Source organism: Eumetopias jubatus, unplaced genomic scaffold, assembly GCF_037043125.1.
Source record: "Eumetopias jubatus isolate StellerSeaLion01/CBP00866 unplaced genomic scaffold, mEumJub1_p1.0 scaffold_16, whole genome shotgun sequence".
Classification (NCBI taxonomy): domain Eukaryota; kingdom Metazoa; phylum Chordata; class Mammalia; order Carnivora; family Otariidae; genus Eumetopias; species Eumetopias jubatus.
The window spans coordinates 60,635,350-60,653,637 of NW_028274822.1; the positions used below are offsets into that span (position 1 = coordinate 60,635,350).

At 42.6% G+C, this 18,288-nt stretch overlaps 1 protein-coding gene across 7 annotated transcripts in view; it reads right to left on the reverse strand.

The window, feature by feature from the left end:
- The window catches only part of PIEZO2 (piezo type mechanosensitive ion channel component 2), a 588,882-nt gene that overhangs the window by 25,253 nt on the left and 545,341 nt on the right, over positions 1–18,288 (reverse strand). For 4 of the 7 annotated variants that reach the window (XM_028089342.2, XM_088019743.1, XM_088019741.1 and 1 more), the window contains 7 exons: positions 13,199–13,612; positions 12,625–12,883; positions 9,534–9,716; positions 5,719–5,971; positions 4,636–4,768; positions 2,543–2,690; positions 2,231–2,445 (listed from right to left, as the gene is read on the reverse strand). In XM_028089342.2, coding sequence (XP_027945143.1) covers positions 2,231–2,445; positions 2,543–2,690; positions 4,636–4,768; positions 5,719–5,971; positions 9,534–9,716; positions 12,625–12,883; positions 13,199–13,612 — 1,605 coding nt within the window. Of the gene's footprint in view, positions 1–2,230; positions 2,446–2,542; positions 2,691–4,635; positions 4,769–5,718; positions 5,972–9,533; positions 9,717–12,624; positions 12,884–13,198; positions 13,613–16,125; positions 16,294–18,288 lie in introns of all 7 variants that reach the window. The other 3 variants (XM_088019740.1, XM_088019744.1, XM_088019739.1) reach the window with 3 other exon arrangements.

Here is an 18,288-nt window from a genome sequence, read left to right on the forward strand (position 1 = left end):
GTAAGATGGTACGTTTATTTTGTCTTAAGCTCTAAATTGGTGGTAATTTGTTATAGCATCAATAGGAAACTCATCCAAGTGGGAATAACCCAACTATTTGGCGATTTGATCCTGCTAAAGGATTCTCAGGGGCTTTGCCATTGCCATATTTCTGGAAGCATCAGTCTTGTGAGGACTCTTCTATCTGGACAGGGCAAGATCCATGTTCTGGGGCTCTCTTCTAGGGATGGAAAAATCAAATCCTTTCACAACTGCATAATGAATAGTAAGCTATATTATTTTAACATCTGCTTGGAAGTGAGTACAGGATGCTTCCCGTGGGAGGAGGGGTGTAGCATACAGTAGGGTCAAGACGTCTGTGATTGAGATCTGGTCTCACCACTAGCTAGCTGAGTGACTTTGGGGACATCACTCTTTTGGGTTTCACCTACCTTCTTCTGTGAAATTAGTAGGTCTAGAAAGCTTTTAAAGTTCTCTTTCATCTCTGAAATTAAGAGTTTCTAGGAAGGCTGGTGGAGAATGCCTATTGATGCTTTCAAATGTCACAGAAATAATCAACATGCATCATTCAACTACCATGGGTGTTGAATATGGTTTCTCTGAATTGATATATATATAGAATTATTTATAGAGAAAAATCACATTTACTCTATTTTAAAGACTAACGAATAAGATTCACAATGTTCTCATGAACAAGTTCTAGTACTTTTACAAAAGTTTGCCTTAATCTGAGTTATTTTTATCAGCCAAGCTATGTTTACTCTCCCCATACACAGTATGGTGTGAAAGAAGTACTGGGCTGTTGGTAGTCTTCTAGGTAGCTCCTTTCTTTACTTAGTCCTACTTCAGACTCATGGAAAATTATCCTAATTCCATTTTTCCTTTTAAAATATTTGCATTGCCACTAAAACCAAAAGGTCAAAGCCTAACCACTCAAGTGAGAGCAGACATGCAACTCTAGCACTGTCAGAAGAGATTTGGATCTCCTTGTCAGGAATGACATTTGAGTCAAGTTATGAAGCATACAAGTGAGGGAAGTTTTCATGACTTTCTAGTCACACTTTGGAAAAGCATTAGCCAGCCTGATTGGCATGTTATTCATGAGGCTTGGCCAGGAATGACCTTTGAGGAAGGATAAAAAGATCAATTTTACTGTTAAACGTGAAGACTTTTAATGATATGTTAATTAAATAGATCATTCCTATTACATTATATGGGTGCTTCCATGTGCCCTAGTGCTGACCCTTTGCTCCCATTACCTACCACTTATAGCAGTCCCCCTTATTTCTCTTCTATCCACTGACTCATTCATTTGTTCATGCATTAAGCACCGACTTGGTCCCAAGTAGTGTTTCGGGTGGAGGCAGCCCGGGAAATCTACAGTGAGGAGGAAGAGTGGGTTGGAGGTGGGACAGAAGGGCAGTGAACAAGGTCCTTTGAGGTGCAGGAGGATGTAGCATCCTCCAGGAACTGAAGAAGGTCAATATGGTCGGAGCTTAGAGTTCAAGGAGACAGAGTGAAAGGTGGTAGCCTTTCACCAAGGATCTCACCAGCCCTTTTCCCACTGAACTTTAGGCTGCTCTTTTTATGTGCCCCCCCCACTTCCCTTCCCATCTCCAGCACATCTTAACCAGCAGCAATAGTTGTATTAACAACAGGAGCATCATGGCGTCAATGCTCCCCCCCTCCACTCTCCTTCCTCTGCCAGGGGCTTTCCAAACACTGTCACATTGGATGCCCACAACTACCCTATGTGGCAGATACTACTGTCATCTGCCACCCACAACCCCTCTATATTTTCTTCTACTAAACGGTCTCCATTTTTTTCATCCATTTTTCACATGACATAGTCTGATATCCTCTCATCCTCTTAGGAATGCCCATAACATCATGCTCCAGTTCACCTCTGTCTACTAAGGTATAGAGACAATGACAATGGAAGGACCCTGGTTTTCTCAGATTGCTAAGGCTGTCCTCTCATTCTGAAAACCCTATTTCTATGAATACATATGGACATGCAATGAAAATGTTTTTGAGGAACCAATTCACATTTTGGATTCATACCGAATTTAACATTGATGAAGACCTCTAACTTTTCCAACCCTATGGTGCTGTTCTGCCATGCCTCCATCTGTACCTGGTGATTTTGTTGTGGCGATGCATATGGGATGATAACCTTCTGGAATATATTTGCATTAAAGTGGGTGCATGCCTCCAGCTTCCACCTTACCTCTCAGTCACACCAGGCAAGATGAAGAACATCCAGAAGTGAATTCCAAACACAAGAATGACCTGAAAAATGACCTTTCCCAGCACAGTCTTCCTGAGGTATAGGGCTCGGTCCACCACCATGGTTCCAAACTGAATGAGGACCATCACCAAAAATGGCCCAGGAACCTGGTCCTCCGACAGTGAAGAGGTGATGTCTGCTGCTGCTGAGTGTTTCTGGGAAGGAAACAACAGGTTCAGGCACAAGTGGCATTTCACAAGACAGTATCACTCTTGCTCACTGGATGAATGGTGTCCTTTGCCCCCAACCTACCCCGAAGGCCCAGAAGCCAAAGACGATGATGACAAAGTCAACAGTGTCAGCCAGGAACATGAGCACATACACGTCGGTCACAGCACTGTAGTCTGGGTGGATGAGGTTGTAGAAGAACTGTCTGATGGGCACATATATTTGCAGAGTCCTGCAAAATAGAGACCCCCAGCACTTGCTTCAGGAGGGGCGGGATGGGAGGAATGACCAGACACCACCATTGTTCCATTCCTTTGCATCCCTCTCTCCAAGCAGGTCACACCTCCCTCTTCAGCCTCAGCAGAGTCTGCTGTGGGTGGTTCCTGCTCTAACAGAGAGTAGACAAATTCATTGCCAAGAAAGGCACTATGGCCCTTTTTGCTGATGAGACCACAGGCCTCTTCTCTTGCTTGAAGCATAACAGTGGTCTCAAGTCCTAGAAATGAGGCGCTGGGTTTGTCACCTGATTCATCAACTCCCTGTCTGGGAGGCCCTGAGCACACCACTTAGTTATCTGTGTTTTTGTTTCCTCTGTTGTAAACCTCGGGTAAGAAGCAGACCTGAGACACAGGGCTGGGGTGAGAATTATATGGGACTACATGGCAGTGCTTAGACCTGGAGTCTGACCCGAGCACCAAGGACACATTAGGTAGCCCCTGCTCTTCCCCTTTTTGGGTCCTGTGCCCCTCCTGGTTCCCAGGTAGTGCCTTGGGCTTTTAACTGCACCTTGTTCTGTCCAGCCTCTGCCTTCAATTCAAGGCCATGTTCAGGTTGGATGGCGCTCCTGGTCTCAGAGTCCACATCCAGGGCCAGCCCTGCTCAACCTCCTCCATTCCCATTGCTCAAGAGCTGCCTATGTCCCTGGCACTTGGGTGGGTGGGGGGAGAGTGCATTTTGCTGGAGACCAGCTATGTGATGTTGAACCTCAGTTTCCCCTCTCTAGGATGAGAGTGTTTCTCTAAGTCCCTTCCAACTCTGACATCATACACCTCTCCGTCTGGTTGGATGTTAGCATGATGATGCTTGGAAATACATACCAGGAGTCCTTGAAATCATTTATTCTATTCAAAAAGGAAAACTATGTTTATAAATGTAATGGATATAAAAATGAATCACACAGAAAAGTGATTTTTAAAAGCAACACATCGCCTCACACCTGTTAGAATGGTAATCAGCACAAACACAAGAAATAACAGGTGTTGGTGAGGATGTGGAAAGAAGGGAACCCTCGTGCACTGTTGGTGGGAATGTAAATTGGTGCAGTCATGGTGGAAAACAATATGGAGGCTCCCCCCAAAATTAACAATAGAACTATCATATGATACAGCAATTCCACTTCTGGGTGTTTATCTGAAGGAAATGAAAACTACTAACTCAAAAAGATATCTGTACCCTAGGTTCAGTGCAGCATTATTTACAATAGCCAAGACAGGGAAGCAGCCTAAGTGTCCATTGATGGATGGATAACAGAAATATGGTGTGTGTGTACACACACACACACACACACACAACACGGCACATAATGAAATATATAATATATGGAACAAGTCAGAGAAAATCTGATAACATATGATCTCACTAATACATGGAATCTAAAAAGAAAAATCAAAACCAAAACCCCTTCCTCATAGAGACAGAGAACAAATTGATGGTTGCCAGAAGTGGGGGCTGGGCAAAATGGGTGAAGGGAATCAAAGCATACAAACTTCCCTTTATAAAATAAGTTAGTCCTGGGGATGTAATGTACAGCATGGTGACTGCAGTTAATTAATCCTGTACTGTACATTAACCTTAAATATTCTCATCACAAGAAAAAATTTTTGTAACTATATGTGGTGTTGAATGTGAACTACACTATTGTGGTGATCATTCCACAACATATGCATATATCAAATCATTATGTTGTACACCTGAACTTAACCTAATGTTATATATGTCAATTATATCTCCATTAAGAACAATACAATAATGGGCCATTTTCTTCTGCTTACACAGATGATGTCTGTGATATGAGAAGTAACTTCTCTACTCTTTAGCCCTGGTTTATATGAAACAATTGATACCAGCTCCCTGGCCCTAAAATAAAACACACCATCCAAGTGTCTTCAAGCACTCACTTCTTTATGGTAAATGCTTTTGCTTTGATTAAATGTTCTTGAAGCTTTTCCATATAAAGTTCCCTTTTGCTTTTCTGCTTGATGCTTAAAACACTGCTTCCTTTTTGACTGCTGTTCCGGGTGCTTGTGCTGCCTAGAAATAAAAAGAAACCAAGATGCGCTGAGTTACGGGTTTGTTGACATGAATACCGCAGAAGCCCTTGGAACCCACATGGCAGAGGGATGGCTTGAAGTGGAGTTAGAAGGTGAGTATACACAGGTGCCTGTAAGAACAGTGACTGAGGACTTGGAATCTGCAGTTTCAACTCTGCCTCCACAGTAAAATGCATCTGTGGGCTTCTACACCCAACACTGGCTCTTCCTGGGGTTGTTATGTGATCTTTATCCCCGGAAGAAAGAGACTAGAGGTGCTAACTGGGGCCCCAGGTTGTGGGAGTTCCAGATTGGGTCCATGACCCATGTCTTTTTCATGTCCAGATTTCTCTAACTGTAAAATGAATATTGGAAGACTAAAAGGTGTATTCTGAAGATGAATATGCAGGTGTTTGGAAAGCTTTAGGCATTAGCACTATAAATACAAAAACCCAATTTCTCCAAGAGTGGCAACTGTCGGGCCTATCTATCTGCTGATGATACTCACTAGTTAGTACGAAATGAACAACTAGAGTATAAATAGATGGCTTTGCTAAAAGTTCCCTTGATTGAATCTAAAAATATTTTCAAAATAAAATGTGATTTATAGCATTCTGGACACACCCAGCAGAATTCTCTGGATATGACTTAAAAACTAGCATGTGCCCACACGGGCAGTGTCCTAGCCACTTTTCACAATTACCTGAAGTCTTTGTCCTGGGAAGGAATCAGACATTTTGAAGAATAATGTGACTGCCCCAGGTCACACAGCTGAGCCAGGATCTGACCTCGGGTCTGTCTGATTTCAAAGTACTTTCTTCTCATATCACAACATCTGTCTCCTTGATAGCACCCAATAAACACCCCTGCCCAAGACCCAGACCCACTAGAACCAGAACAACCAGAAAAGTCAGGAGTTATTCTAGCCTAAGTATATCATGGGACAGATACCTCTTTTGGACCTGTTGGAAGAAAAGCTGGATCTGGGGGATATCTGGGAGCTGCTTCCTGATCGCTTTCTCCGGATGGCGGTGGGCTGCTCCGGGAAGGATACATGTACCGACTCTGCCGATGTGGCCAGATTGATGGATTTCAGAGAATCGGAGGAGGCTCTTCTGCCACGACTGAGGGAGAGCTCATCATCTGACTCTTCCTTGTCTGTGCCACTGTCGGTTATGTCATCTTCATCCCACAAGCCATGGCACTGAGAAAGCATAAGGGACAACTCAGGGGGCCGTTCCAAGGGAGGGAGCTATATTCTGCCCTACAGTATCACATCCCCCATGATTAGAAAGCCAAACATGAGATATGGTGACTATAGTTGGTGACACTGTATTATGTAACTGACATGTGCTAAAAGAGTTAGAATTTAAATGTTCTCACCAAAAAAAGAAAAAAAAAGGAAAAGAACACAAACACATATGGGAGGTGATGGGTGGTAATTAGCTCCATGGAAGGGGTCCTTTCACAGTGTATCTGTAAATCACATCACCACAGCACGTTCACGGCACGTTCACATCACACTTTAAATCTACTACAATTTTTTGTCATTCATACTGCAGTAAAGCAGACAAAAGATTAGAAAACCAATGGATTCTAGGAAAGCTTATTATCTAGATGCTTATGATGGTTCCAGTAGAGTGAGGATGAGTGGGTGCAGATCAAAAGAGTTTGGCTAATTAACTGACAAATGGAGGCAGATGATGTTTGGCAGACGGAGTAAGGGTGGAATTAGAATCACTTGACTTGTTCCTGAGTGAAAGCACTTTCTAGAACATATTTCTCTGTGCTTACAAGTAACATTTTAAATATCAGTGGGTGAATTTAGCCCCACCGCACCATGTTCACCAAGTATCTATACTTGGATAATGATGCTGCCCTTCCCTCAACCTACACAGTAAGATGTGAACCCCTGGATCACCGATGGCTGAGTCAGGAACAGAGCAGCAAATACTTTACCCAAAAAATGTTGGTTCTCATATAAGACAGAGATTATGATGCACTCTGCAGAGTCTGGATTTTGCTTCAAAGAATGAGCAAAAGGGGTTGGTAGGACAGACAGGAGGAAGGACAGCAGAAGAGGCTGAGAAAAACCAGGGACCTTGCTGGTGCAAGATGCTGCCTGGACAGCAAATCCCCCTTCCAATGAACTTGCTGCTGCTGCTCGAAGCTCCTCAGTAAGCCCACTGCCTTCTGGGTTCCCAGACTGCCAGGCTATGCATTTATTCCTTAAGACCTTGCCCAGTCCTTCCTCTGACACAGGCTGTAGAGGATAAGAGCTCCAGGCCAATTTGCCAAAATTCAGTTGGTCAAAAAATAACTTGGAGAATGATCAGTTCATTAAAAGAAAAAGTCACCTAATTCACAGACTATTCTTAAATATTAATAGATATATTGTTTCTAAAAGATATTCAATGGATGCTATTCTTATAGCAAGCATTTTAGATTTTCATGAGATTTTTCAATTACTATTGATTTCTTTTAAATCACTTATTTTCTTTTAAATTATTTTAAAAGTTGTTTCTTTTGCCAACATTTGAACATACTTAGATTCTTTTACTACTTTCATAGTAGCATATTTGTTAGTTATTTCTTCCAATTATTTAGAAAATTTCTAGCAACTTGTATCAAATAGGATGGTTTTAGCCACTTTTGAAATTTCCATACAGTTTGAGCTGTTTGGTTTCCACAGCAGCATTGTTTAATAGGTTTCCAAAGCTGTAGGGTAGTTTTGTCTTCTTATGAAAAGATTTGTCATCCCCAAAACTATTTTTCATATCATTAGCCAAAATTTCAGCATAATAGTACCTCAAATACATTCACCATATATATGAAATTTTCTAAGAAGAAATCAGAGTAAGTATATCAATATGAAACACCAAAATTTTGTTTATTGTATGCTTTAAATATACAATTATAGCTCTTAAACCATTTAAATATTAATGAAAAGGCAGCAAAAATGCCTAAAGATTTATAAAAATTTTTAATTGATTTTTTATTTATTTTTATTTATTTTTTAAGATTTTATTTATTCATGAGAGACAGAGAGAGAGAGAGAGAGAGAGAGAGAGAGAGAGAGAGAGAGAGAAGCAGAGGGAGAAGCAGGCTTCCCCACTGAGCAGGGAGCCTGATGAGGGACTCAATCCCAGGACCCTGGGATCATGACCTGAGCCGAAGGCAGACGCTTAACCATCTGAGCCACCCAGGTGCCCTTGATTTTTTATTTTTAGCTTAAAAAAATTTTTTTTTAGAGAGTGAGCAGCAGGGGTGGGGCATAGGGAGAGGGAGAGAGGCTCCATGCCCCACGCAGAGCCGGATGCAGGGCTCAGTCTCACGACCCTGAGATCATGACCTGAACTGAAATCAAGAGGCGAACGCTTAACCAACTGAGCCACCCAGGTGCCCCCACAAACTTTTTAAATGATGCACAAAAGTTGCAAGAGAGTTCTGAAGTGACCCAATCTATATGATCATGTCTTTTTTTTTAAAAATTGAGGTGCAATTGACATACAACATAATACTACCATGTCTTAAATGCAGAAATTTAAATTTCTAGAACTAAAGAAATAATGTTAATATATTTGTTAATATATTCATAACAAGAATTAGTAAACTGTATGAATTCAGGTAATTTATCAGAAGAACTGGAAATTTTAGCCAAATTCAATTTTGGCTAACTGGTTTCCATGGATAATATACCTTTACAAACCCACCACACCCCTGTGACCCAGGTAAGCCTCCCCCTGAGTGGAGGGTCAGGGACTGGCACATTTTGCAAGGTGGTGAAGACAGAGTGAAGATCCTGACCAAGGTGTACGCAGAGGAAGCCCAGTTTGAAATAGCATACTGAGTAGGACAGAAGTCGAACACATTGTTACATATGTTTGTATGTGTGTGTGTGTATATTAACTTATGTCAGCTTGTTCTAAAAAGGAACTAATAAAGATACTACTTGATAAAATGAATTTGAAATATTTTATAAAAGGAGACAGGTTAAAATAAGAGAAGTAAGGTAGTGACAACTGGCACATTGATACATAAAATGTATATTATGCAGCAATTTCTAATTTTTAGAGTTGAGTAGTGTATTTGCAAGCTTAGCTAATAGTTCACAGTGTGCAAGAAGAAAAACCCACATGGTTTTTCAGGGGGATGACAAGAGTTGCTGAACGTGAGACAGACCATCCTGTAAACAGGTCTTGCCAGAGTAGTGTAATGAATTGCTCTCTCAACAATAAGCTTACAAGAAGCACAGCTTTGGGCTTCACGCAACCATTTAATGTATGGTCTCTCACTAAAACTAATAGTTTCATGACAAGAAGTATCCAACAAAAGCAATTCTACTAAAAGAAGGTAGGCAGAAGTTGGAATCGAGATGAGAGGCAATATGATCTGCCCTAAATTGTAGCTCTCTGGTGTTCTGGCTTAAACAAGGAGCAGAATTTAGTGTATTAAGCATGAAGACATTGCACACCATCCAAGCAATTCCCACAAATATGGATTAAGTATGATATGTTCATAATAGAAGTAGAAATATGGGGGAATTTTCTTCCAAATTTATAACAAGTTCCATTATTGAGCACATAGTGTTAGAGAAAATGTCCACTAAATGAACGAGAGCTGCTAAAGAAAGAAAAAGAGCATAAAAGTAGATGCACTCAATGGCCCCCTGGCCTCATGACCAATACTAATGTTCAGGTTCTCCAGGGATATCACAGGTGGCTGCAATTATCAATATGTGCTGGTCAGATATTAATGTGCCATACCTTCAAAATTGACCGATGGAAGAAAAGAGCCAGGAGCTGAATGAGATCGTAAAGGACATAACCTTCTTTCTTTTCCACTCCTATGATATTAGGTGGGTGGTAAGGTTTATCTTTGTTCAATTCCACATTCTTGTTCCAGGGAAAGAACCCAAATTGGAAGAAATACTTGACCACAATTGCCACCTACACACGGATGATGGAAATTAAAAAAAAAAACAAAACTCCTTTTAAAAATGGCTATATATAAAAAACAGTGATTTAAAAAATTTAAAGATCATTTCATAATTTTGATGATAAGAATGAACATAATTATGTGGAATAATAACATTATCCTTCTCACATGGACTTTAGACCAAGAGTAATATTTTACTCTTGTGAGTGCCTCTGATTGCAGATACATGAGGGTCAGTCCGGTTACTCACAACACCTACTTAAATGATTTTCTCTATTTTTGAGGAGTTGTCTAATTTATACTGACTTAATGAGATATTTATATAGTTATTCGGCTATTAAAATATGGTAATGAGGAAAAACTTGAACAAAAAGAAGTTTATATTTTATGTATTTCTTTGATTTGTAATCTATCTGAGCATCTCAGGCAGTTTTGATGCCTATTTTCACTTTCCTCTGATCTCTTTCTTCTCACGATTTTATTGTTCCCTGGAAGTTCTCCTCAAGAAGAAATAAAGTAAATAAAACAAAGACTTGCCAGTTGTGGTGACTAGTTCAGGGTATAAATATTGTAGAGAGGTGGTTTGCGACAAAGACACATGAGAAATTTGATGTGCCTCATTTAAGCATCCCTCTAACATTTGTGTCACCAGAGGATAATTACAATATATGTAATTCATCAATAAAAATATTTCAAAAGTCCTCTTTTGACCCAGAGTCGCATTGTACCTCTTCTCCCGTCTCTCTCCTTCTTACAGTCAAGCTTCTGCAAAGAACAGTCCTGTGTTCCTTATCGTCTGAGCAGCACCATCACATCCCGGATGCCAGAACAGAAACCTGAAGACCATCCTTGACTTTCCCGTCTCACTCACACCCCAAACTGTTTTAGTCTCTTACTAGAACTTCTCATTTACCCATTCATCTTCAGCCTCATTGCCGTTGGGTCAGTTCACATCCTCTGACCTCTCACCTAGACAGTTTCCCAGCTGGTCTCCATGCCTTCACATGATTTCATTTTGTGTAAAACCTTGGTAAAGACAAGCATTACTGGGTCATGCCTCTGCTCAAATATTTCCATACGAGGGGGAGAAAGTCCTGAGCATAAACCCTGTTGACATTCCCAAGATCCTGCTACTGTGTTGTCCACTCACAGCCTGCCTTCCAGCCATCGCAAGCCACCTGTCATTCCTGGTACATGCTACAGCGTCATATGCCTGTGTTTCTTTGCATGGGTTATTCCCAAAGACTTGCAGGTCCCTTTGCTTTCCATTCTTTGGTGACCTTACATTCATCCCTCAAGACGCAGGTCCAAGATGTCTTCCATTGAGAAGTTGCCATGATAGCCTCTCTCCACTCCACTCAGCCTGCATGAGGCACAGTATCCATCTTTCTTGTATACTCTAATGCAGTTTTGTGTCATATTACAGGGCAGTTCTTTGTTTACAACATATGTTTGCCACATTAGTCTGTGAGCCATTGAGAAACAGAAAAACAACTTAAAAAAAACCAAACTTATTGTCCTTTTCTCATGCCTAGAACAGTTCTAGGGTTTTCTTTTCAGTTCTAGGGTTTGGGCACATAGTCTAAGTTGTAGAGTGAATTAACATCAACTTAATTTTCCACTTTCTCACTCCTTGGTGTGATGGAGAAAATGGAGAACCCAGTTTAACTTAACTAGGAAGAGTTTCTTTTATGATGAAAGCTACATATAAGTAGCTCTTGTTCCCTTTTCTAAGTTCTTAGTACGTGCCCTTCTTCCACTTCTAGGTTAGAAACTCCCTCACTCAAAGGTGTTAGAGAGAACAGACCCATTCCCCAAATAGAAAGTCATTTATGTCCCAGATCACAAAGTGATGTAGTGGAAGTAATACTTAAAAATGATTGCTTTGGCAAGATTGTGATGGACAGCCTACTTAAAATAATAGATATGTATTTGGCTTTACATCTTTTATTTTTATAAGCATTTAAATGTATTTAAATAATTATTATGGAAATGAGATACATAATACTTTAAATTGATGCTTTTGAGATGATTTGGCAAATAACCTTATTTTATTTTACTGAATTACCTATAAACCCACAAAATTTCTAGAATCTAAATGTATATCCATCATGAGTTCTTTCCTTTAAGGAGCAATTACAGTACCATTGCTAGCGAAAACTTTCCCTTATATGACAGGTAAGGAAATCAGCCTTCTTCACAGACCCCAGAATACAAAGAACTACAATAACCCCAGGCACAAAGTCTATCGAGCCTCCCATTTTATGCCCAATTTTATTGCTGTCATGAAAATTTGTGATCTTCTATATATTTAATAAGGAAGAATAGAAAAGTAGGTTTAGACAATTGGGAAGAGTGTCTCCTGTCCCCTCACATGTGACAAAAATAAGGTAACTTACCCTGTGTCATTCAGATTTTTAGATAGGCACTTATATGGCTTTGTGTTTTGGTGTGTGGAAACTGGCTTTTAGGCTTAAAAATGGGAACTATGCCTGTGGTACCAAAACTATATTCAAAATACTTACTGTATTGTTTAATTCAGTGTCCACTCACTGGACATCCACCAGCACCAGGCACTATACTTAGTTCTGCATAACACATTATCTCAGTGGTTAATATCATAGGATGGATGACCAGATTTCAAAAGCCTACCCCACCATTTGCCAGCTGGGTAACTTTGGGAAATTATGTAGTCTCACTAAAGCTGTTTCCTTCTCTGCAGCACCTATTTTGTGTGAGGTGTGTAATGTAAAAAGATATACAATTGCTAGCACTAAACAGCTGTTAATAATAATCGTGTGCCTATCTAAGAGCATCCATCTAGCTGAATATCTTACTTCAACTGTCCTGAAGACAGGGCAGACCTGCCTAGAGTGAACGCCAAAAGTGATTTCCAGGAAGGTTCCATCCCAAGCTTACCTCTGTGTAGACAATGGCCATCATCCAGAATCGTCTACTGGGCCTGGGGACAGACAGCATGGCCCAGAGGAAGATCAGAATGGGGAGCACAAGGGTGATCATGGAGGCAGAGACCATGTGGTTTAGTATGATCACAAAATAGCACACCATTTCTGAGCGAGCCACCAGAGTGTTGTACATGGCATAGAACAACAGCAAGAACCGGGGCTGACCAACGTAGAATTTCTCTGACTCTTCAAGCTCGTCATCATGGAACATCCTGTTAAAATAAACAACATGATAACAAATGGTTCTTTCATTTCTCCAAATTACTGGTTTCCACCTTGCATGATCCCTCCTGTCCCTCCCCGTTTCGCATGTCCCCAGATTTCCGGTGGAGTCAACCTAATAGCCTATTACAGAAAGAAATGTGGGCACCAGAGTCTACTCTGGACAGCGTTTGCTAGTTCTATCGTTCACAACGGAAGCACCCAGCACCGTGTCTGTTTGTTTGACCCTCGAGGTGGACGGTTGTCCAAGGGAGTTTCTCTACCTCCAAGCACAGCAGGCACAGAAGCCCCCACGGGCCTCTTACTTGTTCAGCAGCAGCTCGCTGGCCGTCAGCTCATGAGTCAGGGGCGGTAAGATGCTGGACTCGAGCCTGTCCGAGCGGCTGTCGTCAGGACTCACGGCCATGTGGCTCTGGCCTGCAGAGTCATCCCTCGAGCCGAAGGACAGGCGCTCGAAGCTGACTGCCTTGCTGTAGGACGGCGGGGCCTCCACGTCCCCGTCCTCGGTGGAATACTGCGGCAGCTCAGCCTCCGGGGTGAGGCCGACTTCTGAGGCCTCCGAGGCCTCCGAGGCCTCCTCCAGCCCCACATCCGCCGTGGCCTCCCCGCCCTGCCCGGCATCTCCGGCCGCCGCCTCGTCGTCCTGCTCGGCCTCCACTTCCGCTATGGTCTCCGTCGTCCCCTGGCGTGAGTACAGCATGGTGCACTGCGTGGGCTCGCTGTCCGGAGAGAGGGACGGCACACAGCCCGGTCTTAGTATCCTCCCGACTCTCACGACACCTTCTCAACACTCCCCAATAAAAACATTCAGAGAAAACTAAATACCCCATCCCCCCACCCCCACCCCGCCTGCTTTATTCCTTCAGGATATTCCGGTCTGGTCTGCAGAGACTGCAAAATGGCAGCCCCTTAAAAGCAAAAAGCCCACAGTGCACACACACGGTGGTTGAAAACCTGAGCAAGTCACAGGACATGGCTCATAAGTTGCTAAACCCACCTATGCACAGAGGTGGTCTAAATCGGGTCAGGACTCACAGCCATGGTTTATTTACAAATCAAGACAGAGTTAGCGCAGCATACCTACCATTCTATTAAAGGAGGGTGCCTACTGGAAACAGGAAGCCTCCTTGCCAGCCTGGGTCTGTGGGTGTTGGCCAGGAGGTACTCTACTCAGTTCTACACAATGCATCCACCCCTACCCATAAGGGGAGGATAGGAATGATAAAACATTGGCTAAATTAAACAACTGCATGCTTTATGGGGTAAAAATGGCATTCTTCTTGAATATCTGTTCCTCCCCCCTATTTTTCCATACTTTGCCTTTTTCTTCCTGATGCTTATTACATTTGACTGAATTTTCACCATCTTTCCAGCTCCCAGCCACCCCTACTGGACTCTTTGCTTTGCACATGGGAACACCACCATTTTCCCACCCCAGTGCTATGGACCCTTGGCCCTTTGAACTGTTGGCTCAACCCCAGGGTGTACTCCTGCTCTCTCTCCCCCAAAAGACTTCAAATTATTTTCTTCTACCTGCTCCCCTTGGGGTGTTCATTCTCCCTAAGCTTCCCTACTTAGCTTAACCTTTTGTTTTTAGCAACCTGTCCATCTCTCTTGTACCTCTCCTTCCTTAGTCCTTTATCTCCTCGCGTTACCTGTTATGTCCCTGCTGGAGACTTTGGAAATGAAAAGACAGCAGCCACGCCAGGGAAATTCATGGCATGCCTGTTTTCATTGTCCATCCCAGCCCCCTGAAGGGGAGAAGGGCAAAGATGTTCTGGAGTTGTGGGATCTGGTGGATGTAGAGCCGTACTCTATTAGACTCTGAAATTGTACTGTTATTCAAATGGCATATAGTGAGCAGCTAGGGTCCATACACATTGAGATTCTCAAATACACAGATTGTACCCATTTTTTTTGTCACAGACACCAGTGTGAACATGTCAATAAGTGAGTGGATGGATGCATGGATGGGTAGATGGGATGGATGGATGATCAGACCTAGGCAGAGCCCTTTGTGGCATCCTGAGACTGAAGAACATTTGTGTGAGCGCTTGGTGCCCACTCATGTGTTTAATGTTCCCAGGACCTTGGCCTTCAGTATGGACATCACATAGAAAGCTCTCGAAACGTCAAGGCAAACTGGATTTTTTTCTAGGACTTACCTCGATTAAACAGCCTCCTAGGAAGGTCATGAAATTGGTCACCCTAGACAATTTTCAGAGCAGTGGAGCCAAGCCCACATCAAGTCTAACTTCCAGTTGGACCCTAACCAATTACAAGCATGCTCTTTATGGTTTTGGATCAGGTCTAGCCCTAAGGGATTCAGCTAGTCCTGGTACCTTCAAGACTCAACCAAGTGGAATGGAATAGCATGTGCCTGCCAGGGAACATCTCAAATGGCCAAGGCATTCCCATCAATGCCAGGCTCCAGCATACTGCAGCACTGTTTTAAGATATTCAGCTGCCAACTAAAATAAGTTAACACCCCTCTGATTTGCCACTATGTACAGTCAACATTAAAATTTGTCTTGGATTGGGTTATTTTGGTGTCAGGATAAGCACGACGTAGCCGATGTTTCTGTGCCCCCATGGGCCATTCTAAAAGGCAATTCCAAAAAGAACTTTTGGACTGTATATAAATAATTTCATTTCTAAATGATTATGCTTTTATGGTAGGATTTAATGAGACAACTCAAGCCCAAAGCAGTACAAGTTATAGTCTACAAAGGTGATATATTCTACTGCATCATAATACTCTTGTCTAAATCCAATGGCAAAATATATTCTAACTTTTACAGAATTATTCTTATCAACTAAAGAGACTACAGGTGGTATATATATGTTTTTCCTCTTGCATGTATCTTTCCCGACACATTTTTCCCTGTGAGGACTGCCTACATGAGCTCTCAATCAAGGAGGAAGCATGCTTATTTCTTTAAAAATGGAAAGTGTAAAATACTTACAAAACGGAGGACAATGTTTATGATAAGGATTTTTAAGAAACTCCTAACAGACAAAAACTGAAGAGCGGTTAGTTTCAGAGAATGCCGTCCTGGGAATGAGCAGTTATGTCCCAGAATGAGGGGCGGTGATGCTCTGGTGAGTCATGCAAATTCTTAACATAAAAATTAATAAAACAAACAAACACATCACAAGAACTTATATCTGCAATGACATGAAGGGAAACAAGTGAGAAAATTCTGGAACGAAGCATGCACGAGTTAAGCACCTTGATGCTAAACTGCTACTGTCAGCTGATGAGGAGGACATATCCATGCTGAACATTTTACGAAGCCTAGGTCGAGCACGCTCACTTGTTTTAGGAACAGTTTCTGGTCCATCTAAATCATCAAGGGTAGACTGCCTTGAGAACAGCATGGTTGCTTCGGTGTAGCAGCTAGCAGCGCAAACAGTCACAGAGACACAGGGTTAAAACACCAGTGGTACATCAGTTTACACGCGGATCGATCGACCGACACACTGCCATGCAGCAAACCACACGCGACACCAACACTATGGACGCCGAGCACCACAGCGGGGCTCAGGGAAGGGAGGTCAGGAGGGGCCTGGTCGGCTGCGTGGTAAGACACAGCGGTTCTCAATTTGTAAAAATGTATTAGCTGGTGATAAATCATGAATGGTCCCCTCTCCGGGTCGGGCAGGGAACGGGAAAAATGACAAGTCCCAACATGCCTTGCGCAGAGTGGAATTCATACTTTTTAACTTTGTAACTGAGCTTTTTGCTGTTTTCATTAAAGGAAAGATGTTTTATTTGGAGCTCCCAATTCTGAGTTCATTGAAAGTATTTTGTAACCCAATTGCGGAAGCAGAAATATCTGCTTGTGTAAAATGTATACAGAACATTTCAATGTTTTAAAAATAACAGTCTCCAACAATGAGAGAGGGAAGCTCAGAAATGACCACAAGGAACTGAATTGTCCACCCTGTTTTTCTGAGTGGTATTCAGTTAAGCCAAACTAGATGCCTTGCGTGGAGAAGAGATGCTGGTTTGATATGCAACCGGATATAAACCAACATCCAAGAAAAATAAAAAAAGAAATGGTACAAAAAAAAAAAAAACAACCAAAAAACAACAGAGGAAGTCTAGCGACGGCAGGGTCATTTTGTCTGTTAACTTCTCATTTTGCCTAATTGCCTAAAAAAACTGAATTTTTTTCTTCTGGATCATGTTTTGGGACTTGACAGATATTATTAGGGCGAGAACCCATTGGCTAAAATCCTCATGTTGCCCCCACGGAGCAAAAATCAGGGAGGGAATGGTGGCGGATTCAGGACTGAGCACTGCGTGAGCTACTAGAGGAGAAGAAGCAGACACAGTTACAACTTAGGCATCATTTCAGTGCTGATGTATAGTTTAGCCCAAAGGGGGACAAGCACCCCAAAGAGCCTCTGAAGGAGGCTACTAGAATAAGAATCTTCCGCCCCGAGCACCAATGGCCTGGCTCCTGAACATCTGTATTTAATTTCCTATTTTTAGAGGCGCACCCCCATGGCCTTTTAGGGGTTTGCAGGCAAAAAGATACCGTGTACCCTCCCCTGCGGCCCTGCTCAGATTTTCTGCGTGGGAATCACTGTTGGAATCCTGAAGTCTGACTCATCTTGTTAATGCCTGGGCATTAACTGTCGCAGCAGCTGACCCTCACATCCCACACCAGCCCACCCGGTTGGGTTCTGTGGAGTGTGACCAATTGGTGGTCCAATCCAGGGCAGTTTTAAAAGTGAAAGGGAAGAGGAGGAGCTTTCTGATAACAGGCCCAGATGACAAGCCTGAAGGGACAGCTGCTGTCACCTCGTTGATCAGCCCACACTTTGAGCCACCCCGGGGCACACGGCAGCCTCTTAGGTGACATGTTTCAAGGGAGAACCACCTCCTTCATATCTAGGAATGCTCCTTAGACTGTCATCTAATGTGTCTTGCACAACTTAAAAGAATTAGTTTCTGGGAAAGTAGATGATATCTGATTTCATAAAACAACCATTAAAACAAGTACCATTTTACAGCTGGATCTGAAGGAAATAGTGACTTTTGCAGTAAGTCAAAGGGAATACAAAGTCATTTGTTAGGCTCTCATCCCATCTGCAGTATGCCCAAAGGTGAAGATGGGTGACAGGGATGCCAGAGCAGGACCGTGGCCTGTGGGACAGCCCCACCCAGGCAGGGTACCTGCACAGGGGGCGGGGCCACACCGAGCATGCGCAGCCCCACTGGGGGCCAGTGCTAGACCCTAATGACGCAGGTGTCTCCCAGTGAACTTCCACCCTTGGAATCCTTTCTTGGGAAGACTCCTGCCTTTCTAGAAATCAGGTGGCTTCCAGTAGACTTTAATGTGGACAGATTTTGTCTGCAGATTTGACAGCTTCCTAAGGCAAA